Source organism: Fukomys damarensis, unplaced genomic scaffold, assembly GCF_012274545.1.
Source record: "Fukomys damarensis isolate Sample0158 unplaced genomic scaffold, DMR_v1.0_HiC HiC_scaffold_18, whole genome shotgun sequence".
In the NCBI taxonomy this organism is placed as follows: domain Eukaryota; kingdom Metazoa; phylum Chordata; class Mammalia; order Rodentia; family Bathyergidae; genus Fukomys; species Fukomys damarensis.
In genome coordinates this window covers 17,196,559-17,223,230 of record NW_022900930.1, presented here as the reverse complement: position 1 = coordinate 17,223,230, position 26,672 = coordinate 17,196,559, and the positions used below count along the sequence as shown (strand labels likewise).

Here is a 26,672-nt window from a genome sequence, read left to right as displayed (position 1 = left end):
TTTTTTTTTTTTTTTTGGTACCGAGGATCAAACTCAGGTCCTTGTGCTTACCAGGCAGTCACCAGAACCACTGAGCTAAATCCCCGGCCTAGCTTCTCTTTTTAAAGATAGGTGATTTAAATATTCTTTGGATTCTCTCAACCTGTTCCTTTGTTTTAGGATCAGCTTCCTGTTCTTTACTTTCTCAATCTAATTTATAGACTTTGAGTTTTCTTTAGGAATTTGGGGTGCTCTGGGTCTGGAAAAGTATCCTAAATTTAACCAAGGGAATGTCAATATGGATTACTTTGGGAGACTTCAATGGGTCCAGGAAGTTGCAATCTTCTTAAAAAGGACACTTTTTAGTTTTAGTAAAATTTGAATCCTTTCTTATCTTTATTTTTTCTATTTTAGCTCGTTAGGACTTTGTCTACTCTTAGATATGGATTAAATGCATTTTTCATGGAGAGATGTACATGAGTCTTGTGGAGTTCAGGGGCAGAATGTTATGGTTTATGTCTGAAATGCTCCTCAAAACCTCATTTGCTTATAGATGGAGCTTTGGGAAGGTGATTGGATTACAGGGACTTAGAGCTGACCTGTCCTTAGGAGGTGGAGTCTGTTCAAAAGAAGAGGGTCCCTGGAAGTGTGGCCTGGAAGGGTGGATCTTCTTTCCCACCTCCTCCCTACACCCTCTTGGCTTCTTGCAGGCCATGCTGTGAGCAGCTTTCTTCTGTGATGCCCCTCTGCTGTGTTCTCCTGCCTTGGAGTCAGCTGACTATGGACTGAGACAAAGAGAATGTATGTTTTTATCTAGTGAGTGCTGGCTTGTACTGGAAACTACTTTAGCACTGGAGATGAAGCAGTGCACACAAGAGAAATTTCTTCCTTTGGGAAGCCTAAGTTCTAACAAGGATTAGAAAATAAACAAAATAGGTCAGATGTGGTGGTGCATGCTTATAATCTCAGCACTCAGGAGGCTGAGGCAGGAGGATTGCTGCGAGTTCAAGGCTAGCCTGGGCTACATAGCAAGACCCTGTCTCAAAGAAATAATAAATAAAACGATGGTAAGTGCTAAGGAGAAAAAGGAAGTAGTGAAAGGAGTTAAACTTTGGGGTAGTTAAGAAAGGTCTTAATTGGAGGCTGACTTCAGTAAATGCCTGCAGTGGGAGGGGAGGAGGGAAACACTTGGTGTTAGGTGAAAGGACAACTGAGGTAGAGGAAACAGCCAATGCCAAGACCCCCCACCCCAGATGAGGTGGCAGATAGGGTAGGAGGAGCCCTGAGGGCTCATTGTGTGTGGTGGGTGCTGGAGAGAGTGGATTGCAGAAGAGGTTGGGGCCAGAGCAATCAGGGCCCTGCAGGCACCTGGGTAGGAAGTGACTTTCCTTTGCTTTATTACTAGCATCATCACTGTGAATTCTTAATTTTTTCCAGACATTTGAACAATTCTCACTTTTTAATAATTCTGGAGAGAATTGTGTTATGACAATTGCTCATCAAGTATGCTTAATATGTCACTATGCAGTCTCTTATTCATTCAAGAAATGTTTAGAGCCCCTGCTATGTGTTGGGCCGTCTGCTAGGTTCTAAGGACACAAACATGATTACACACAAGTATTCTAAGCAGCTCCCAGTTGGCGGGTGAAGTGGATGAGGGTGTCTAAGCAAGTCATGATGCAAACTCTTCACTCTTCAGATGATCTCTGATACAGTACTTTGCATTTACTGTGCTGTATGGTAATGATGTGACTGTAGGCTGCTAAACTGTGAGATCCGTAGCATATATCCAGGTCTGAGTTATTTTTGTATCTTCCAGTGTTCAGCATAATGCACCTGTTACACAGCAGGCGCATTTTACACTGTCTTTCACTTTGATTTGAATTGAAACTTGTATGAAGCCCTGTGTCTCCAGAGCGAAGGGAGCAGCACTCGCTTAACCTAACTAAGCACGACTAGAGAAGAATGTCGACATTCGACGTAGGCTTGGAACGTGCTCGGGGGAGTCTGCCAACAGACGCAGATATTGGGATTGCCGAGGGTGGAGGTGTGGAGTTGTGAAAGGACACTGTGTTTGAGAGCCAGCATACCTGCGGTGGAACTTTGTTGGGGTTAGTGAGCGCTGAGCTTCTGCCACAGGTTTTCTTGACACTGACTCACCGGTCAACATCATGAAGAAGGAATGAACAGAGACAAAGTCTAAGCCTGTCAATGTCAAGAAAGAACATGGGGCATTATTCCAAGCAAGCAACCCTGTCTACCCCAGTTATACCTTGAATTTAATCTGGCAGCTTTGGATTTTCAAGTTTCTACTGCCTGCTTCCCAGAAGACTCTTTAAAAAAAAGCATTTTAAGTGAAAAGTCAGAAGGAAAAAAAAATCACCTTGATCTCTCATATCTAGATTACTCGGTACATTTAAAAAATATAGTGTCATGCATATATGTTTACACATATTTAATGGGACATTTTCCACTGTTTAGAAATTCCATACCTAGCTGTGCTTGGAGGCATGTATCTGTAATTCTAGCTACTCAGGAGGTTGAGACAGAAGATTGATTGAACCCAGAAATTTAAGACCAGCCAAGAAATCATAGTGAGACCCTGTCTCTGAATGATTGAATGAATGGAAGAAATTAGTAGGCACCTAATTATTTGATTGAATTTTATTTTTTATTTTAATGATAAAGTACCCATTTCTTAGATTCTTAAATTTTTCTCAGTAATGTGGTTTTAAATGGCTGCAATATTTTATCATCTGAACGCGCTACTGTCTTAGCCTGTTATATGTTGCTATAACAGAATACCACCGATTGGGTAATTTAGAAACAGCAGTAATTTATCTGGTTCGTAGTGTGGGATCACAGTTCCAGCATCCACTGAGGGCCTTCTTGCCATAGCATGCCATTGACAGAAGGGCAAGCCCGCTCTCCCAATAACTAACCCAACCCTTGGGCAGGGACTTAGCTCAGTGCTTTCGTAGCCTGCCTCGCAAGTGGACCCAAGTTCGATCCCCGGTACCAAAAACAAACAAAAACTAACCCAACCCTGAAATAGTGATTCATTCTGAGGATGGGGCCCTCATGACCTAACCACCTCCTTTTAGGTCCCTCTGTTCAACACTGTGGTCCTGGGGGTTAAGTCTTCAATGTATGTACTTTGGGGAACTCATTTAAGCCCTAGCAGCTATGATGGATTTCTTTAGATTTTTTTCAACATTAAGTGGTTCCCAGCCCCTGCTTCCAGTACATTAAACAACTACACAAATTTCCCACAGAAAACTGCTTTCATTGTATCTCATAGATTCTGGTATGTTGTACTGGCATTATCATTAAATTGTAAAAACTGTCTAATTTCTTCTTTAATTTCTGCTGTGACTCATTGGTTGTTCTGGAGAGTGTTATTTGATTTCCATGTGTTTGTGAAGTTCTTACAGTTTCTTTTGCTATTGACCTCTAGTTTAATTGCACTATGGCCTGATAATATATATGGGATAACTTCAGTTCCTTTGCGTTTACTTAAACATGTTCTATGAGCTAGTATGTGTTCTGTTTTGGACAATGACACATGTGCAGCTGAAAAGAATATAAACTGATTTTGTGAGGTGGAACACTATAGACATCTATTCATTTGTTCAAAAGCTTGGTTCAGTTCTAGTATTTTGTTGTTGATTTTTTTGTCTAGATGATCTGTATTTGTGACAATTGGGTATTGAGTTCCCCCACTACAATTGTATTAGTGCTTATTTGGTGCTTTATGTCCTTTAATATTTGTTTTGTATAATTAGGGGTATATATATTTTTGTTTGTCATCTCTTTCTGTTGGTTTGTTCCCTTTACAAGGATATATCGTGACCTTCTTTGTCTCTTTTAATTAGTTTTGGTTTGAAATTTACTTTGTCTGCAAATAAGATAACTACCCTTGCTTTTTTCTGGGTTCCTGTCACATGGAGAACTGTTTTTTATCCTTTTACTTTCAGACTATTGAGTTTCTTTCATTCCTGGAAGCATGTTTTACTTTGATTCCAAAAGCAGAGAAAGATCAAACCAAAAAAGAAAACTGCAGGCCAATCTCTCTAATGAACATAGATGCAAAAACCTTCAATAAGATACTGGCAAACAGATTACAGAGGGTCATCAAGATCATATACCCTGACCAAGTTGGATTTATCCCAGGGTTGTAAGGATAGTTTAACATTTGTAAATCAATAAATGTAATACACTGTATTAACAGATTAGAGGACAAAAACCATAGATCATCTCAATAGATGCAGAAAAAGCATTCAATAAAATTCAATACCTATTCATGATTAAAACCAGAAAATTGGAATAAATGGTCTTTATCTCATTTTGATAAAGGCTATCTATGAAAAACCAACAGCCAACATCATATTAAATGGCCAAAAACTGAAAACCTTCATGCTAAAATTGGGAACAAGACAAGGATGCCCACTATCACCACTCCTGTTCGATATAGTTTTGGAAATGTTAGCCACAGCAATTAGACAAGAGAAAGAAGTAAAAGCAATAAAGATAGGAAAGGAAGAAGTCAAACTGTCATTATTTGCTGACAATATGATACCTTTCATAGAAGAATCAAAAAATTCCACCAAATGACTTCTAGACTTAATTGACAGATTCAGTAAAGTAGCTGGATACAAAGTAAACACTCAAAAATCAATAGCTTTCTTGTACACAAATAATAGACTCATTGAGAGTCAAATTAGGTAACGATGTCTTTCACAATAGCATCCCAAAAAATGAAATATCTAGGAATCTAACAAAGGAAACAAAAGACCTCTGCATTGAGAGCTACAACGCTCTAAGAAAAGAGATTGAAGAGGATATATGAAAATGAAAAGACATCCCTTGTTCCTGGGTAGGAAGAATCAATATATCTCATCCCACCCCTTCCCTGCCATTTTCTAACGTGGCCCCTCTGTACCATAATAGTCCTGTAAAGTTGAATATTTTTCTGAAAAATTTTAACAGTAAAATACAAGTATAAACTTAAAAATATAATAAGCTTTCGTTTTGGGATAGTCATACAAAAATAGAACTTTTATTTATGTAATTTTGATTTTTGAGTTGAACCCCAAGGCTAATTTCAATCCAGTTCTTAGGTTCAGTGAGAATTTCTCATTGACTTTGCTTTGTGAGTTGACTGGATCCACTCATTTCCCAAATACCAGATACCAGAGCCCTTTTCAAGACCTCTGCCTCTACCTTTCTTTCCCTCGACCCCAACATAGATCTACTGGTACTCTACACAGAATTTATGTCTACAGTATTGTATTGTTAAATGTAGAGATTTAGTCTGGGCCAAATATATGAGCTTAAAATATATGACTACGGTCAATAATAGCTCTGTGAGTAGGTCTTAAATCTTAACATTTCACATGTGAGATACATTGCTGTATATGATATCATGTGAACTGGCAAGAGTCACTTTTTCAAAACTGTAAGAGAAGTCCTGTACTGATTTCATGGTTGAATTTGGTGCTTAGTTTAATGCCATCTCTTAGCCCAGTGTTGCCTTGTCTTTCTTTCTGTATTGCTGATGATATGTATGTTTTACTGTTTCTTTGTATGAGATCCAATTATATAATGACATTCGGTCAACTTTATTGTTAACCTAAACATTAGGATTGTTGGTGCTAGAGTTAAATGCCTTTGTTTCATGCTCATGGTTTGTTTTTAATCACTCCACTGTAGGAGCTCTCTTCTTAAGAGCTACAGCTCAAAATTGAGCTATCTCTCCAAGCTTGGGACTGTTAACTATTGTGTGCTTCTATTCTGTGGCCCAGTACAAGCCCAGGGGTGGTGCTTAGACACTTTGCTTCACTGTCACTGGTTAGATCTGTGATCCTGGTAAGCCAGTTAGGTATCTAAGTAGTTTTCTTATCTGTTAAGTTAGGATAGTAATAGTAATGTACTGTTAGGATTTTTCTTGGGTACCATAAGAGCCACCTTTTTGGTGAAATAGATGTTATTTAATACCCTTGGTGCTTGTTTTAAAGAGTCACGGTGGAGTTGCAAGTTGTAAAGCTGTTATTAAGTTGGGAGGGTGAGAGCTGGGTGGGGGCAACCTTGTAAAATAGTACCGGGCAGGTCCGGGGCTTGCAAGGGGGTATGCACCTGCCTCAGGCCTTGTGTTAGAAGTAGCCATGGTACAGGTCTTCTGCAGTAATTCTGAGGCACACTAAGACATGTCTGCAAACCTATGATGTATTCAGAAGCAATGCTTTGAAACATGCCATTCTGAAGAATAAGTAAAATTTCAGAATGTGTTGTTCCTTAACTGTATTGTAACCGTGGCCTGGAAATTTTGATCTGTTACTTGCCCAACTTTGTTTACTGTTACTGATAACGTGTCATGTTTCTGCTGAGGAGACAGTAGTTTGATAAATTTATATTTTTAAAATGTGCTTTTTAGTTTCTCTAAAAGCAAGTCAAGCTGGTGACAAATATAAATAAAAGATCAAATGAGACTCTGGATATGTAATAAAGAAAGTTTTCCTTCATCTCCTTAGTAGGTGGAAGTCAAACAGGCTCATCAGAAGGGGTTAGGTGTTTAATGCTTCAGTGTAGACGATGAGAGAACATGCTATCAAAATCTGTCCTCTGCTATGGGTATTAGAAGATAAATTCATTTCAGCAAACATTCTCACTTTGTGCTGCACACTTTTCTAAGTCTGAGGGGCAGTGTTGACTCACTTATTCCTCCTGCTCTCAGTGGCCTTACGGACTACTTCGTGCAGGAGGGAGGCACATGGAAGCAGATGCCCATAGGAGCAAGTCTGAGGCCTGAGCATAAAGGACAGTACGGTCCATTGTACACAGAGCAGGGTGTCCTGCCAGGGAAGGCTCCCAGAAGGCTTGTGATTCTCAATGGTGCTACTGAGATCAAGTGCATAGTTTAACCTGGAGGGTCTTGTTAAAATGCAGATTGTGAATCAGTAGATCTAGGGTGGAGCCACAAGTGAGTAGCAAGGATCTAAACTGACTTCTTATTCATGGGGTGGTAATAAGGGACTGCACGGAAAAGGGTCCATTTCAGTCACGAGGCACAAGCAGAAGTAGCAAACCAGTGATGGCGAAACTTCTAGAGCTTGCAGTGATAACAAGCAATGCATTGCAGCATGTGTGCCTTAGATCCGCTACCACTGGAGTAGCCTTCACTGGAGAAAAACCAGTAAGGGTGTGAGTGGAGAGGAGTAGGACATAGCATAAAAGGATAGAAGTTGATAGGAATCAGCTTTAGGACTGGTTTTTATACCAGGGAGAAATAATTCCTGTGTTTACAGGCTTAAAAAAAAAAAGGAGAAATGGACCCGTAACCACCATAAATAAGCAGACAGTTGTCTGTCCAAGTTGAAACACCCAACAAGGAATTTAAGACATGAGTGGCATCAGGATTCAGGAGGGTTAGGGTTGCAGGTGAGAATTTGGGATTCAACTATAGAGGGTTTGAGTAGAGCATAAAATTTTAAAAATACACTCTCCAAAAGTGGGTTTAAAGAAAGTTGTGAACAACTCTCACATGTGGGAAGTGCTAATATTTAGGTAGTTGGTGTGAGAAGCAGGATAATGTGTTTTGAAAGATGTCAGAAGATCAGAAGCGTACGGATTCCATGGGTAAGTGCAAACACTTGTTATGAGGAAGAGCTAGAAATCTGAGCTAAAACCGTTTAAATTTCTCAAGTAAACTGGGGATTAGAGATGAATGAAAAAGAATGCTAATAATATAGCACCACCTGGTGGTAGGTATTAAGCATTCTTCAAATAATATTTTTCTCATCAGATTGAATTTTTGTTTTGGTTACCTTAAAATGTTTTTACTGATTTTGTTTTTATATCATAGCCTACTGTTTACATGGAATAATTTATTTATTTTTGTAAATTTGTTTTTGTAACAGTACCGAGAGGGTCATTATCAATTTGTTTTCTGCTTTGATTTAAGCTTTGCCTAAAGGTTTTCTCTCACACGATTCTTCTGATGTATCTTCCACTACAGAGAAGCTGTGTAAATTAATTACATCAGCTGACAGGGTTATACTTCTCATAGCCTAATTACCTCGTTGTTTCTGCTCTTCTGCCTTTAATTTCTTGAAAATAAACAAATATTTCTGATCCTGAATATTTATTTTGACTGTATTCAGGCAGGTTGAGTATACAAGCCTACAGTGCCAGCTTTCAAATGAATAGCAGTAAAAGCACTTTTTTTTCAAATCCCAAGGAAAAGCTGCATCCTTCAAAAGTGCACAGCCATCTTGGATGAATTTGCCTAGACCACTTCCTAAGTCCAGTGCATCTCTGAAAAGTTCAGCACTACGGAGAACAGGAAGCACCCCGTCCATTGGCAGCACCCGCAGTGATCTGAGTACCTGCAGCAATAATTGTAAGTTGGTCCACAGTACTCTGTTAGGGGTTTGAAACAACAGTTATAGGAAAAACCAGTGCTTTCCAAATAATTAGTGGAATTTTTGTTTCTGTATTACGCTTCTTGGAATTACTCAGAAAGTTTGGAAGGATAAACATTTTTAAAAAGTTCTCTTTTGACGAATGTGCTATGAAGCACTGAAACAATTATGTGTTGAAGGCATCTGTTGTATTCTTGATAAAGGGTTTAACATGCATGGATTGAATTGATGGTATTTTGGAGTTTGTTTAACAAAAGAATAATAACTGAGGAGCTTTTAGAACCTAACTGGAAGTCAGACAAAAAGATCACTGTAGTTATATTTACTTTGTAAAAGACTGAATCTTGTAAAATATATGTTTTGTAATCTTTTACTTTGGATGCTAGATTCAGTACAATGTGACCAACATAACTTCTAGCCTAATTGTAAACTCAGAAGAATATTTTTCAAGTTTTGAGTTAGTATAAATATTTTTGTTATAAAGTGGGTGAATTGATTCAGCTATTCTTTTCTTTCAAAAGATGTATTTGCATTTGATACTTATTTTTTCACTCCCTTCTTTACAAAACTCTGAATAATTCCTGACATCACTTGGAACAGTTTCTGTGTGCCTGCTGTGCCCAAGCTGTGAGTTGTAGTGGGGCACCCAGGGCGGAAAGGAAATGGCCCTTTCTCGAAAATGTAGTTGAGGGGAAAGATGTTATTTATGTGGATGACTAGAATATCAGAAAAAGCAGGATGCAAGCATGTGAGGAGGAGTGGAGAACTGTTCTCTGCTTTAAGCACAAATCAGTTTCTTCTTTCTGGTGAGACAAGAGGGACAAAGCAAAACAATGGTTATTGAACATATCTGAGTTTGAAGACATATAGTGCATTATACTATATTGTTTCTCTGTTTTATTTTCCTTAAGTAACTTCTGATATTGCTTTGATTTTGTGTATGAATAATTGAGGCTCAGAGACATTGTTACTGGTCCAAAGTCACACAGCAAATACGTGACAAATTGGTTTTTGGAGAAGAAGGCATTGAGTTAATGACAGTTAATGAAAACTTTTCTGACAGGTCACTTAGCAGTAGGTGGTTTCATATGCAGGTAAGTGTCTGCATCCTGACACTTTGGGAATCCTGAAATATGTTACTTAAAATTAAACAAGACTATTTCTGTTTACTGTTTGAATTTTGAAGTTGTAGCAAACCCCAGAAGGATTTGTGTGTAACAGCCAGCTCTGTGTGAATTTGAAAAAGTTATTCACACATGTGTTATTTTAAGGTGGTTTCCTTCCTAGCCTTCTCTGTTCTAGTGTGAATTTTAAAAACAAACTCACAAAACAGAACTACCCATATGCTTTTAGAGCCACAGCGGTGGATGGCACTTCAAGCAGATACACTCTGGCATGCTGTAACCCAGCACTTTCCATCGACAGCCATATTGGCCTGGCCAGTGTTTCAGTGCGTGTCTGACACTCCTAAGGGTCTGTAAAATCCTTTTGTCCATTTCTTTTTGTCTGTTAACAAAGGGGTTTGCCCTACACCCACAGAGCCTGTTTAGTGGCGATGTGTCCCTGTTGCAGATTAAGCATTCAAATCAGTGGGTCTCTTTCTTAGTTTGATTTGCTAGCTGGTTTAATCTGTTTTGTGTAGTGCCTTGGAGCTTACAGATTTTCCCCCATCTATTCTAATGCACTAAGCAAGCATGAGGGGTATGAGACTGAACATGGCTGCAGTTTTCCCTGCTTGAGCTGGCTTTGATCCTTTTAAATGACTATACCAGGAGGATTTCGCAGTTGTACAGAAACTGATATTTCTTCAAAAATCTTTATCAATTCTACACTCACCCCACCGGCTGGTTCAGAGAGGCACTATGATGCTACTTTATTGACACTGCTGGTCGTGGGATCCTACAGCCTTTGTATAATTCCTTTGTTAGCCACGTTTACTGGGAAAAGAAGTAGGTCGACGATTTCTGGTTTGATTCTTTTCTTTGTAAGCATGCTTAAAGTTTAATTCAATAAATTGATTTTTAGGACCTCTTGATTGTTATTTTTGTAATTTGTAGTTTATATTAACTGTAGTATTTCTTGGACATATTTATGTTTATTTAAGATGTGAATGCTTCTTGTAGAACCAATTTTATTATATATTTTATATGTTTTGGAACTCTTACTAAATATAATTTAGTGCTGTCAATATTCTTGGCACATGAAATTGCTCTATTATCAAAGATTTTCACAGTTTAATTTCTGACTAAATAGGAGCTTTTGTCTATGTTGCTTACAATTGTGTGAATATAGAGTAATGCTTTGCTAGAATTAAACTGGAACATCACATCTTTGATTATTTTCTTATACTATATTTAATATGCAATTCATGTAAAAGTATTAAACATGTATGCATTTTTAATGACTGCCTCAAAATATGAAATATTTTGAACTGAAATTATCCTGTTTCTTATAAGGAAGGGTCATGTTAAGAAATAACTTCACCTTTTGATCAGTGTTTTGATACTGGTTTAAGCATTTGAACAGTTCTAAAGAATGCTGTTCTCTTGCTTTGATCATTTCTTTGTGATGTGATATTTATTGTCAGTGGCATCAATTAAGAACTCCTGAGCTAGCACAGGGCTATTATGATGTAAGCATCTATTCTTGATACTACGGGATACTATTGAAATAAAGTGGTAAAATGATTGAATGAAGGTAATAAGATTTTTTATTTGGGAGTTTTAACAGTTCTTTGTATGTGTGTTCTTTTAGGCATAGTACATTTCAAAGCTAGGATAATTTCCTTTGGATATTAGTATAAAACATTGCACAGTGTTTCTTGTAGCAAATGTGCTCATTTATAGTAGTTCAATATTATAAGCTCTTTCAACTCAAATACCTAAATGCCTAGTTTTTCAGGTTATTAAAGTAATTGGATAAAGAAAAATGATACATCCTAAATTGAACAGGATGGTTTATAGGTCATTGTGCAATTTAGAAAGAAATCTTAAAGAGAGTGGATAATTTTGCAACATTAGCAGGAATATAAAATCCAGAGATTTCTTTATTTTTGCCCTTTGCCCACAAAAACATGTTTACTTTTGAGAGGCAGATGGTGTGAGGCAGTGTAAGAGATGCAAAACAAATCTGTTCACACATCCTTGGAGATAAGAGATTGGAAGGAGACTAAATAAAGAAGTAAAGTGTTCTTTTCCTTCACATTTGTGCTTAGTCCTGGCTGAGATGGGGTGATACACTGAGAAGAGTAAGAGTATCAGCTCGCCTCCCACTTATCATGTGAAGTTGGACAATCATTTGCTTCTTTTAGCCTATCTTCTCATCTGATGAATGAAAGGAGAGGACTGGATCATCCTCAAGAGCCTTACAGCAAGAAATGTTTCTGACTTTATAATTTTCTTCACTGTAATAAGATGATGCTTTATAATTACAGAGGAGAATATTTTGAGTTTTTCAGGTGGTTAAGCTGTTAGAAAGAAGGATGAGTCTCACCCTCAGTTTTGTTTTTGTTTTTGTTTTTGTTTTTGTTTTATTCGTGGCAGGAATGGAAATATGGTCTTTCCTGCCAGCCATGATCAGTTAATAAGAAGCACCTTCGGAGTGCTTCCAGGTTCAGGTCGAGTTTTGATTTGACTAGTGATGTCTGTCCTAGGTGAGGAAGACATAAGGGGCGGGCAGTACAGACTGCGGGCTCCACATTACAAGACATGTTAGCACTTACACACTTCTGAATGGACTATGTGATAGGGAGATATTATGCAGTACACTATTAATTTGTTCCCATTCATTCACTTTTAATGTTTTTTAGAGTACAATGAGACAGTCTTGTTATTACAATGTTGAGTAAGTTTGCTTTGGAAATGTGAAAACTTACTCAGTAGTGATTTGATTTTAAGCCAAGTGGGCAGATGATCTGGCATAATAGGGAGTGTTAAACTGATTCACAGAACAGTCAAGAAATGAACAGAATGTTGGCTCTTTGTATATGTACATAATTTAATATACAAAACAAAAACAAATTCCAATGAGATGGTAGAATGTACTATGAGATACTAGTTTATAAATAAAAGTCTAAGACAGCAAGAAGCCCCTTTCTAATGGGAAAATTATTTCTTAATGCTTAGAATTTTTCTGAGACTGTATTTTTATTTTCATATTCTATCATCTCTCTTTCTCTTCACTTGAACACATTTTGGACTGGAGGAATACGTGAAAATAAAGATTCCAGAGAATTTGTTATTCTAGTGTAACTGAGATAGTAAGGATTAAAGATGACAGCACAAAAAGGAATATTTTTAACTACATTTTAAAACTTGAGACCTAAGTGACCACCTATGAAATTTCACATATTGACTCTGTAGACCGAATTGTCATTGAGTGGTTGTGGCCACAGGAGCGTGGCATCAGGATGATTTTTAGGATACATCTGGCCTCAGGGGACTGAGTACCATAGTTGGTTGGTGGAGCCTTTGTGTCAATGTAGGTATCACCTGTTTCCACAGGTGGTCTCCATGCTTACCTTTTGTACATAGAACAGTGAAGTGATGCAGTCCATTACCCATGGCCAGGATCTGGATATCTTAGATCCCATTCCATTGCTTGAAGCTGTTAGGCTTCGCTTATTTTATTAGAATTAACTAAGGAATTAACTGAGGAGTTTATTGTCTGAGCACAATAACACTGGATGAGGAAAGATTTAGATTTCAGGATACCAGACCCATTGCCATGTTAGGGTACACCATATACCTCATCATAATATACGTCCTTCAAGTTCGGGTTTGCTAAAAAGCAGTGGGCCAGCTGAGAGTATTTCGAGAGTTGAGAGAAAGGTTTTTGATCAGCGTAGCACAATTTATGCCCGCCATTATTAGTAAGGTGGGATACTTGTACAATAGATAATCAGGGTGTGAATTTTGTTATGAGTATACGTAGTTTCATAAATATATATAAAATGTAAGTATGTATGTGTTTGTGTCTGAGCCAAATGCTGGCATTTTAACAGTTAAATACAGATTTTGGATCTTGTGTGCTCTGGAGTTGTTCAGTCTGGTGCTAATCTTTGTTCTCCTGAGCCTGCCTGTAGAGCAGCCAAGAGACAGTTTATTTCTAGGACAGCGCCTACTGTTCTGTGTGTGACAGAGCCAGCGGGCAGTGTCTCTTCTTGTGAGAAATCGCTTCAGTGAATTCCTTATAAACTGGAGGTCTCTGTGTCTAAAATTTAGAAAGAAAAGCATGCATTTAGAACCATTCAGTTGTATGTTAGGTTTATAAGTTGAACGAAATTTAACTTTTCAAAGTCTTGATAAGTGACTTGACCTATTTACTGCTGAATATGACAAAAATTGCCTTGAAAAGAGCAAGACTGAAATCCCTGTTGTTCCTATACTTGATCTTAGCCAAAAGGCCAAGAAGCAATTGAAATCCCTATTGTTATAAAACATGTTTAAGACTCTATAATAACATTTTTACTTCCTTTATTGAGGTTTCATCCTGCAAAAACCAAAATTCTCATTGAGACTTGATGTGCATTTTGTGTGAAAATCTGAAAAATATGTTCTATGGAATTTTGGTTCTGTCATTTTAAGACCAAAGTCTTTACCTGTTCATCCTTTAGAAAGTTATGATGAGCCAGGCATACTGGCACCTGGCTGTAATCCCAGAGCAGAAGAGAGACTGAGGCAAGAGAATCACAGGTTCAAGCCTAACCTGGACAACCTAATGAAACTTTGTCTCAAAATAAAAAAATAAAGAAGGACTGGGATGTAGCTTCATGGAAAGGTCCTGGGTTCAATCCCTGCTATCCTTTCCCTCAAAAAAAGTTCTGATGAAGGGTTGGGGATACAGCTCAGCGTTCGAGTACTTGCCTAGCTTGGGTGAGGCCCTATCTAGGCTAGGTTCAACTTCCTTTGCTGCAGGAACAAGGGAGAGGAGTAAAAGTTATATTGAATTTTATATTATTTGTGTCTTTAATACCGTCATTTCCACTAGCTTTCTGCCCTCCTTTGGAAAAAACAAGTTTCTTGATTCTGGAGGTGAGAATTGGAGTGGACAGGAAATTGATAGAACTTCATCAGCAGGAGGGGAGGATCTGTGTTGATTTGACCTAATAATAGAAGTGTTATGTGGGTACCAGAAGAATTAACAGATGGCTCATTGTACAGGACCTGGATAGGAACCAGGGAGAGTAATGTGACATCTCTGAGAACTGTGGTAGGGGATGGGATTATTTAACCTAGTGAATATCCTGCACATTTATAATGTGTTTGTAAGCAAAGTGGATTCCTTGTTGTTTTCTAGAAGTATGAGATAAAGAAATGGTTCAAAGTTGATAACAAATAAAATTTATGATTGTGAGTGTGGAACAAACCTGGGCACAGAAGATTAGGCATTGAAGATTATTGAGAGGCAATTTTTAAAATCTAGTTGCTAAAGGGGAAATTTTTACCTTGTAATATAAAAGATAATTTTCCTGGTTTAAGTGAGAATTGCTTTATGTTTTTCTTTATGGCTGGGCACTGTAGTAACAGGGCAGATGTTGGCATCTAACTTCTTTTCTATTTTATTAGTACATATTTGTAATTCATGCAGTTTCTAATCATTTTGGGAGTGGTTACCTGTACATTCTACAACTTGTTTCTTTTTTTTTTTCTAATCTCCTTTTCCTTCTCCCTCTCCTGATTCTCCTATGCCCTTTTTCATGCTTGTTGATATAATTTGTCTTAGTTATGTTATGGTGTTAGTGTCTAATTAGGGTTTATTAGGTTCCTGTACAATGGAACATCTTTATTCTTATTTTCCCATTTCTTCCTCCTCACCTCTTGTACTTGTTCCTTCGGAGCCCTTCTCTGAGGCAAGAGATCCATCCGTTTGTCCCTTTCTATCCATTTCTTATTTTCTTTGTTTGTACCTTGCTTCACTCAAATGAGAGAGACCATATGGTATTTAAGCTTGTGTGTCTGGTTTATTTCACTCAACATTATATTTTCAGGTGTATCCATTTTCCTACACATATCTACACATGTCTCATTCTTTATAGCTGAGTAGTGTTCCATTATATAGAGATATCACATTTTCTTTATCCGGTCATATGTTGATGGGTGTATGGGCTGCTTCCTGGATTTAGCTATTACAGGTTGTGCTGCTGTAAATGTTGGTGTGCAAGTGTCACTGCAGTATGATGTCTGAAGCTCTTTGGGGAAGATACCTAGCAGGAGGTTAGCTGGGTCCTATGGAATTTCTAATTTCAGGCTTTTCAGAAATCTCTATGCTGATTTCCACGATGATTATGCAAGGTTACATTCCCACCAACAACACCAGAGGGTTCCTTTTTTCACCACAGGTGCATCAACATTTGTTATTGTTTGATTTCCTTTTCTTCAGAGTGAGATGGAATCTTAGCATTGTTTTTAGCTTGTACTTCTCTAATGGCCAGAGATGTTAAACATGTTTTTTATATATTTGTTGACTATTTGTATTTCTTCCTCTGTGAAGTGTCTGTTCATTTCTATTGCCCATCTCTTAACTAGGTCTTTAATTTTAGGTGGTTTAATTTTTTTGAGTTGAGTTAATTTTTTTTTGTTAGTCCTCTGTATAAGGAGTAGCTAGAATTTTTTCCCCATTTTATAGGCTATCTTTGCACACTACTGATTGATGCTTTCACTGTACAGAAGCTTTTTAGTCTGATATAATCCCATTTGTTGATTTTTTCTGCTATTTCTTGTGGGACTGGGGTTCTGTTTAGGAAATCTTTTCCTACACCACAACTATGTCTTCAAATATTTTACTTACTTTATTTTCCAGAAGGTTTAATGTTTGTGTTTTAATGTTTAGATTTTTAATTTAGTATATTGTGAGAGATAAGAGTTCAGTTTCATTTTTCTGCAAACAGATAATGAGTTTTCCCACCCTGACTTGTTGAATAGCCTCTCCTTCTGCCAACATATGCTTTTGGCCCCTTTATAAAACATAATATAGTTAAATATGTCTGGGGAGGCCTCTCTGTCCTCAGTTCTGTTCCATTGATCAATGTATCTGTTTTTGTCCTACTACCATGCCGTTTGTATCACTAGTGCTTTGTATTATAGCTTGAAGTCAGATATCACTATGCTACCTGCTTTGCTCCTACTGCCCAAAATTCTTTTTTCTACTCTGGGTCTTTTCTGATTCCCTATGAATTTTAGGATTGTTTTTTCTAGATCTGTAAAGTGTTCCAGTTTCTTCTTGCAGCAGACAAGGACCAGGCCTAGATTTCATCCTTGTAGCCACTTGGGAGTTTGTCTGTTGTTGCTCTTGCATTAGTGTTGCTGGCTGCCTCGTGGAGATGGGATTCTGCTCCTACCCCTCCTATCTGCACCTTGCACATGCTTGTTACCTGGCATTGATGGCTATATAACTCATCTTCCAACTTTTATCTGGGGTAAAAGCTGAATTGGACATTGTGCATAAACTTGGATCATGCTAGACAAACCAGAAGTATGGTTATGCTGGTATGGCATTTACTTTGCACCCCTAAAGACACAACCTACCTTTGTATTTCCAATACCCAGTAATGTTTGGCATATTGTAGGTATTTAGCAATCATTTGTTGATTCAAGGAAGAAGGAATGAGTATGGATGGTTAATACTATACTTATGAAACAAAATGTACTTTTCTGTTTTGTTACAGCTGGTAATTCTACTGCCATCAAGTATGAGGAGAAGCCCCCAAAACCAGCATTTCAGAATGGCTCAGGACCCTTAAGTTTGAAGACTTTGGTACCCAGAACTCACGTACACTTGCTAAAAACTCCTACAAAAGGTATGGTCCTCATTGTGGCTGGAAGGAGAACAAGACTTTGTTTTTGGTACCGGGGATTGAACTCAGGCCCTTGGGCTTGCAAGGCAGAGAACAAGACTTTTAGTTGGCTTTTAAAAAGTTAAATTTTGACAATTAAGTTTATAGTACAGTTAGCAATTTAAAAAGTTCTGTTGAGTAAGGAGATATAATACAATTTTACACCAAGGGAATTGTTTTTGTTCTGAGAGTATTTAGGCTCTATGGATAAATTGGTTTTATATATATAAATCATTAGGTGGAACAAGAGTATCAGGTGAAAAATAACAAATAAAACTTTTAAATTATTACAGTTCTCTAGAGTACTGAGATAGAAAGGAGTTAAACATGCATGTTTTACTTCCCATCTGTATCAATGTTTTACTTTCATGTCTTTGATCCAAAGCCATGTTTTTTTCTGCTCTTTAATCCTTCCTGTGTTGCTCACTTTCTAATTGCTGTGACTACTAAGAATAATTTACCAGTTTATAAAACGTGGTATATAATTTTCATGCAACATTAACTCTGTGGGTCTGAGGTACATCAGAAGTTTTCTGTGTTTATAGTAAATTGAAAGATTGATTCACTGAGAGAATAATTGTGAATGAGGAAATCAACTTATGCGGTATGACTCATATTTATATTAGAGAATTTGGAAAACAGAAACACACAAGTCTTCCTTAATTCTATCAACCAGCAATTAATATTGCATTTTCTTCTAGCTTTTCTCCCTCTCCATATAAATATGGTTCTGTTTTTGTTTAACAAAAATCAGCATCATAGTGTGTATACTATTCAGTATCTTGCTTTTTAGTTAATTATAGTGTATCATGAAAGCTTCTTCACTTTACATGGACATTTTCCAATTCTGTAGTTGTCCAGTTTTGTTTATGTTGGACAATTTCTGATTTTCATTGTGGTGCATAATACTGAGATAAAGATCTTTAATGTGATCATTGTTTCAGATTCTAATTGCCTCCATGGGACATTCTAGGTTCACCTGTATGAACCTCTTTGAAATTGTTAGCATATATTGCCAAGTCACTTTCTAAAAAGGTGTTACTCTCACAGCAATATGAGAATATATGTTGCTCAGCGTTCTCCTTAACATTTGCATGTCTGTGTGTGTAAAGGATCATGTAGTAACTTGAGGTTATTGACTTAGTTGATGTATATCAATCAGCACACTTTTTCTTTCTACTGAAGTGAAGCAAAAATAGGCATAACTATTGGAAAAGATTCTTCTTGTGTCGGAGGTTATTTGTTCAGGCTCTGAGGTATCAAGTGATACCTTGTTGGGATGATATCATGCCATGCAGCTGGGGTTTTTATTCATGATCATAAAACCCCATGCTCCGTATAATAGTAACTGAAAATATGCATTCAAACTTTGATACTGTTGTAATTTTCAGAGAAGGAAAATTTAGAGATCCCATTGATAAAAACCGGGCGCACGTCTGTAATCCTAGCACTTGGGAGGCTGAGGCAGGAGGATCGCTGTGAGTTTGAGATCAGCCTGGACTACATATTGAGTTCCAGGTCAGTCTCAACTAAATAGTGAGACCCTGTCTCAAACAAAACAAAAAACAGAACAAAATAGATCCCACTGATAATTTTGTAGAACAAGAAACTCCAGTATTCTCAAATGGCCTCATAATTGAATTTGTAAGATTTTTATCACAAAGGTTTTATTTCAGTGAGAAACAGTGCTCTCCATTTATAATGGTGATGACCACATATTTTGAGAGCTTACTATCACTGTAAAATCCCACAGAAAATGACAGCTAGTTTGAACTAGTAGTCTGCAGAGGCTTATGGGTTATAACTGTGTGATGTCACTCATAGTTTTCTTTTAGTGATGTAGAGCTTAGTGCCTTTTGTCACTCCTGGTTGTATTTTTATTAGTTTGGAGAAAAAGTATATTTTTCTTCATGGTTGAATAGAAATTGGCACTTTCAGAAAGTGCATACTAGTGAATGTCTTTCATAAAGTCTGACCCCTTCCCTGCTATCAGCAGTAGAATAATGTGTTTGGTCATAATTGTGTGAATTCACTACTGTTGAAAAATGAACTTTAAAGCCAGGTGTGGTGGTGCACGCCTGTAATCCCAGCACTCGGGAGGCTGAGGCAGGAGGATCGCTGTGAGTTCGAGACCAGCCTGGGCTACATAGTGAGTTCCAGGTCAGTCTCAACTACATAGTGAGACCTTGTCTCAAAAAACAAAAACAAAAACCAAAAAACCCAAGACCAGCCTGCTACATAGTGAGTTCCAGGTCAGTCTCAACTACATAGTGAGACCTTGTCTCAAAAAACAAAAACAAAAACCAAAAAACCCAAAAAAACCAAGAAACCAAAAATGAACTTTAACTTGGTTTTGCCTGAAAAAAATATTGTGGCATACCCATTAAAACTGATCATATTTAACTTTTGATGATAAATTCATATCACTCAATATTTAGGTGACATTTGGAATATCATTGTATACTTAAAAATTTCCTACCTGGAACCTAACATTTAGAGGATTTTTGGATTGTTTTAAAATATAAAGCCATGTATTTAAAAATAAAGCCTATGTATCAAAATTTTTTTGTGTGTGATATTTCCAACAAAATGTAAATGTGTCATATATATAATAAATTTTTTTTCTTTCTCATTTTAGGTCCTTCAAGGAAAAATCTGTTCACACCTTTTAATGCAGGTGAGTGGCCGCTTTAAATGTGGATGAAGAAAAAAGAATCCTTTGCAATGTCATGTCATCAAAAGTACTTAGATTTGACTTTTCTCTGGTATTCTGGCAAGTAGATTTTAGGTTTGAGATGTGAATGACTGTTAGGACATGTACCAGCATAGCATTAATAACTGCTCAAGAGCTTAGATTTTTCTGTTCTCTTTCTTCACTCTTGGACATACTTACTCCTTTTCTAAGATGGTATGAAGCTTCAGCTGTTTGAACCACAAATGAGAATTAAAATCTTTTGCCTCTTGAGAAGCCATACAGTTCTCATGATGTATTCATAACAAATCCTGTGTTATATGTAGTTGATGGGATTCCTTGGCTACTACCTACATTCTATTATTTTATGTGCACTTATAAAATAGTTCTGTGGATTCGAAATCCAAATATTAGGACAGTAAGTCAGAAGAGAGAAAGATATGATTGCCTCATATTGATGTTCTGTGACCCTATCAGACGTCAGGGATGTAGTTGTGAGACCAAAATGAGCAAAGGCCTTGTCTTCCGGACAAGGATACTTACAGGATAGTCAAAGAATTGCACAAATGAACAGGAATCAAAATCTCAGTGATTTCTAGAGAAGCAAAGCTCAGTGATTTCTGTTCTTCTGAGAGAGATCTTGAATGACAGATGTAACCTAGGGAGGGAAAACTGAGCAGGAGTACAAGCTTTTGAGTATTGTATGTAAAGAAAACAGAGGGGTAGCCTTCATTCAGGGAATAATTAGTATCTTTGCCTTACCAAATGTATTCATTTTCCTCAGCTTAGAAAGGCAAGGAGATGTGAAGGAATTATATGACAATTGTTAATCTTTCATAAGTTCTGAAAGCTAGAGAAAACTCCACCATGTAGAATGATTTAAATTATAAAGATCCCCAATAGCCTGAGTTCGAATATATATGATTATTCAAGCGAAGTTTAAAAAACAGAAGCTTTTCTGTGTAGATTATTTATTTATTTATTTATTTATTTATTTATTTATTTATATTTATTTATTTTTTGGGGGTACCAGGGATTGAACTCTGGACCTTGCACTTGCGAGGCGGGTGGCAGAACCACTGAGCCAAATCCTTGGCACCTGTTTGTTTTTTTTTTTTTCCTTTTGATTTACATTTCTAGCACAACCTAATATTTAGGAGGAAAAAAGGTAGCTCATATTGCAGAGCAAAACTTTATGTTGGAAAACCAGTTACTCATTATCGGAAAGCTGGATCATATGGTAAGTCTGTCTCTGTATCTAAGTTTGAGAAACTTCCAGACTGTTTTACAGAGAGCCTGCACCATTTTCTGTACCACCAGCAGTGTATAAGGGATCCACTTTCTCCACATTTTTGCTGACACTTGCTTTTGTTTATCTTTTTGGTTATTGCCAGACTACTGATTATGAAATGGTATTTGATTGTGTTTTCAGTTTGCATTTCCTTCTGTGCTCATAATGTTGAGCATTTTTTCCGTGTGTTTATTGGACATTTTAATATCTTCTTTGAAGAAATGTCTATTCAAATCCTTTGCCCATTTTAAAAATCGGATTATTATCCTGTTGAATTGTAGGAGTTCTTTATTCCAGATATTAGACCCTTATTATCAGAAAGGTTGTGTGGATTTTTTTCTCCCATTGTGTGTGCGTGTGTGTGTGTGTGTGTGTGTAACTTTCTTGGTAGTATGTTCTGAAGGATAAATGTTGTTAATTTTGGTCAAATCCAGTTTTCTTTAGTTTCTTTTTCTTTTGGTGAAATATCTCAGAAAACATTGTCTAATCCAAGGCCATGAAGACTTATGCCTCTTTTCTGCTAAGACTTGTACAGTTTTAACACTAAATGTAGGTTTTTGTTTAATTTCAAGTTAAGTTTTATAAGGTGTGGAGTAGGGGGTCTAGAATAATTCTTTTCCACGTGGATATCCAGTTGTTATAAAAACATTTTCCCTATTTAGAATGTCTTGGCACCTTGGTTAAAAAATAATTAACCATAAGTATGAAGAGGTATTTCTGGATCCTAAGTTATATTCTATTGATTTGTATGTCTATCTTTGCCAACTACATAATGTTGTGATTATTTGATGTAGTAAGTTTTGAAATCATAATATTTGAGTCATCTAAAATGGTTCTTTTTCAAGATCCTTTTGGTTCTTCTGGGTCTCCTGAATTCCCATGAATTTTAGAATCAGCTTGTCAATTTCTATAAAGAAATCAGCTGTAAATTTGATAGGGATTATACTAAATCTGTATATAGATCTATGGACTATTGCCATCTTAACATTGTTAAGTGTTCTAAGCCTTAAGTATAGGATTTCTTCACATTTAGTTAGATCTTTAATTTCTTTCAACAGTGTTTTATAGTTTTCAAAATAAGTTCTGAACATGTCTTTATTAAGGCCTGTTTTCTTGTAGTAACTTTTCTGTACTTTGGCAGTTGTTTTTGATTCTAGTAATAAAGTGACTTGTTAAATGAATCTATTATATCCATTTTAATCTATACTAAATATAAAGTTTGGAAAGATAATCTTAATTCATGTCCAAGTCTATGATCATGTGAACTGTGACAGGCATAACAAATAATAATCCTCAATATATCTCCTTTTTCTACTACAGAGAAAAGCTGTAGCATTAGACAGTTTCCCTTGTTAGATTGTTCCACTGACATACTTTCTTATTTCAGTGAATCTCAACAGTAAGATTAATCAGAATGGTAGATTAACTCCTGATTAAGTGAGAAAAGAAATGGAAAGTACAAATCAGCATGAATTTGAGAAAAACTTTAAACATAAAGTAGAAATAGTGTATATGACAGAATTCTAGAATGCCTGTCTCCAATTAATCACCAACTTTTTAACATTTTAATTGGTATTCTATTTTTGCAACAGAAAAGGACATATTTTAAGGAATCACCATTGTAGATTAATTTAGATTCTATGCCATGGTCCTATATTTTCCTAAAAATCGTAAACATGACTCTTCCAGTTTCCTGACTAGGTGGTTAGTTATTATCATGGTTTAAGACTGAATGGTATTATGATGAGCCTAGTGAGAAAAATGTCACTTTAAGGAGGCTTTTGGAGGGACAACTTTGATGCTAAGAATGACATCCAAGTAGCCAGTGACTTTGGTGCATCTCTGAGCCTTCAATTTTGTGTAATTGAAATTGTTCTGTTTTTCCTGCACTATGCTATTCTGTGACTGCAGAATACATCTTGAATTTCTTTTTATTTATAATTTGCTGAAAAAACAGGCATATTTTAGATGACAAAAAAGATATTGCTTCTATGTACAAACATTTTCCTTTGAGCATTAAATTTGAAATCATTATACTATGGCATTGAGGTCATTTTATTTTTTAAGGAGCAAACAGTGGTGAAGGTTATAGTTGGCCAATTTCATATTCTTTAATTTTAATAGCATTTTACCAAATTGCAGAAAGTTCAGCACATAGAGGTTTTGAGATCACACTTTAGGGCCTCTTTGTTTTTGTTTTTGGCAGTGGTGGTGGCTTTTGCCCCGTAGGATCTTTGCATGAAGCTGTGTTCCCTGCTCTTTATTTTGAGACAGACTTGCTAAGTCACTACGTTGCCCAGGTGGGACCCAAACTCAGGATCTTCCTGCCTCATCTTCCCTTTAGTTTTTTAAATTTATGATTTTAAATAAAATTCAAATATCTTTATATCTTTTATTTTATTTAACATATTGATCATTTTTAATAATGGTCCTATCTAGCACATGCAGTAACATTTAACCACACATCTTGAATTTTTGGTGCACTTCTGTATTATATTCATAAGTGATTCTATGATAAATATCTTCATAATTAGCATTTTCAAAGTTTGGGGAAGTTTTTTATGACAAATTCTTAAAAGTAGTATAAGTGAATAGAACACATGTACATTTATTGTCACTTCACTCAGATAATCAAATTCTTTTGAGGAGCTTCATATCTGTTAATGCCATGATTGAGAACATGACAGAGTTCTGGCCTCACCATATCCTCCCTGGTCAACATTGTATGTTATTTAAAATTTTTTTTAGTTGACATATTTTACAATGTTACATCATTGCTTCAGTTTAATGTTTAATCAGTTATTTTAAAGAAATTCCCATTATTTTCCTAAGAAGAAGAGCAGAAGAAAATGAACTTTTGAGGTACTGGGTATTGGTATGAATCTTGGTTCTGCCACTTTCTATTTGTGTCCTAACCTCGAGCTACTTGCTCAGCCTCTGCAAGTCTCAGGTTTCTCATTTGGCAGTGTGGGAACGCTTGGGGAGTCTTCCTGGGATGGAAATAATTTTGATGTACTAAAAGTCTTGCATACGAGGACCTCAAATGGTAGTGACTTCTATTGCTAGGGATAGTGATGGTGATAATCCTTTCCATTGTCCTTGTACTTCTGTTGGCTTGTTTTTATGAATTCTTTTCCAGGAAGTTGAATTGTTTTAAACCCTTAATGCAGGCAAAAGAAACCACTTAAGATCAAGAACCGCCTCCATGGGGTCTAGCTATTGTAATTTATTTAAAGGTTATGATGCTACAAGATTCTAGGCAACTTTGACTCTAAATAAAACTTGGCCTACTGTTTATAAAGATGTCACACATACCACAGCATACTATTATTACCTTGGTTCTACCACACAGAGAAGCTGTTTGGGATACCAGAGGCATCAGGCTGTGTTTATCCAGCTTCCTGATTGTTTTCTACAAGATCAGCAGTCCCAGGTGCTGTGCTCTGCTTTAGAAAGTAGAGATACACTGCTCTTTCTGTACCCTTTTAGTAGAGAGTAGTGGATAGGGTGGCTCTTTGTATCTCCTTTGTCCGTGTGTTGGGAAATGACTGAGAATACAGACCTGCTCTGGTCGAGGGGATGTCACTGCTGCTGGGTGTCCTCTGCCTATCTTCCACTGTCACCTTATGATCATCATAACTTGCCTCTCAAAAGGCAGATGCTATTTAGAGATGTGATAAGTTTCATGTTTCAAATTAATACTAAGGTTGGAGTAGATATTTAATAAGTCTTGATGTGGCGTTGGCTCCCTTTTTAGCAGGATCTTCACACATTACGCACAATTGTGTCCCATATGAATTCTTTTTAAAACAATTAAAATAAAAACACCAACAATATAGACTTCAGCATAAAAGCTCTTTCTTAGAAACACTGTTAGAAAAGAAGACATTGATTATGGGAACAAATATTTTAAGCCTCTCCTTTGTCAAAATCATCATATTTATAAGCAAAGAACAAGCTGAGACATTGGCGACACAATTACTGATATCACAAAGCTAAATATATCACAAAGCTTTAGTAATTAAAACAGTATGGTCCTTTGCATAAAGATAGACACATAGTCCAATGGAATGAAATAGCCCAGAAATCCACATATGTCTGGTGTACTGGTCTTTGACAAGGGTGCCAGGAATATGCAAAGGGAAATGACAGTCTCTCCACTAGTTTGGGGAAAACTGGATATCCAGAAGCAAAAGAATGAAATTGAACCCTTATCTCATACCATACAGAAAAAACTCAAAAGTAGATGAAGGATTTCAGTGGAAGACTTGAACCTGTAAAAATCTTAGAAGAAAACACAGGCAGAGCAAACTTTAGACCGTATTCTTGGTGATGATTTCTTGGTATGACCCCCAAAACACAGATAACAGAAGCAAAATTAGACAGATGGTGTTACATCAAACTGCAGCTCTTCCACAGAGCACAGGAGCAACCGTGTATGTGAAAGGCAGCTTACAGAGTGGGAGAAAATATTTGCAAACCATACCTCTAGGAAGCAGTTATTTACCAAAACAAAATCAGGATCTGGAAGATTTGCTCTTCCACATTCGTTGCAGTGTGATTAGTGTAGCTCCGAGGTGGGAACAACCCATATCCCTAAAGAAAATGCAGTGCTGTGGAATATGATTCCGCTTTATGAAAGAAGGAAATCCTATAACAGTATAGACGAACCTGGAGGATATTATGTATAAATAAAGTAAGACAGTATCAGGACAAATATGTCATGATGCCACTTATTTGTGGTATCTAAAATAGCCAAAAGCACAAGAGCAGAGTGTAGAATAATAGTCAGTGAGTTCTAACAGGTGATTACTAGGAAATGGGAAGTTACTGTTCCAGGGGAATAGAGTTTCAGGTATGCAAGATGAGCACACCTGTAATCCTAGCACTCTGAGAAGCAGAAGCAGGAGGATTGAAAATTCAAGCCCATTTTGGGCAACTTAAGGACCTTGTCTCAAAAGGAGTAAAACATAGAAAAAAGAATAGGGATATAGCTCAGTGTGAAGGCCCTAGATGAAACCCTCAGTAAAAAACAAAAAACAAAATGTAGAGATCTGTTCTATAACAGATCATGCCTATACTTAACAATACTGTATTGTCCACTGAAAACTTCATTAGGGTCAATCTCATGTTAGATGTTCTTCAGTATTAATCATAATACACAAAACAGCATTGGACAGAAAAATACATAGGACTAAGAATCATGAAGAAAGGTTACTAAATTAATGTGCTTTCAGTTCTTGCCTAATTTTGTTTTGTTTTGATTTTTGTTTTTTGTGCTACCGGGGATCAAACTCAGGTCCGTGCTCTTGAGAGGCAGGCACCAGAAACTCTGACCTAAATCCCCAGCCCATACCTAATTTTTAATGGTAATATCTGATATTGGAAAATGAATAAGGAGTAGGTACTTTTGTATACTGGTGATTGAGTATAAATTAGAAATCCATGCATATAGCA

General features: G+C 36.8%; 1 protein-coding gene across 4 annotated transcripts in view; it reads left to right on the top strand.

Moving 5' to 3' along the window:
- Mtus1 (microtubule associated scaffold protein 1) overlaps positions 1-26,672 on the top strand; it is a 137,065-nt gene that overhangs the window by 56,431 nt on the left and 53,962 nt on the right. For 3 of the 4 annotated variants that reach the window (XM_033765397.1, XM_019207146.2, XM_010621778.3), the window contains exons 4-6: positions 8,216-8,377; positions 17,065-17,196; positions 19,871-19,909. In XM_033765397.1, coding sequence (XP_033621288.1) covers positions 8,216-8,377; positions 17,065-17,196; positions 19,871-19,909 — 333 coding nt within the window. The remainder of the gene's footprint in view (positions 1-8,215; positions 8,378-17,064; positions 17,197-19,870; positions 19,910-26,672) is intronic. The other variant, XM_019207147.2, reaches the window with a different exon arrangement.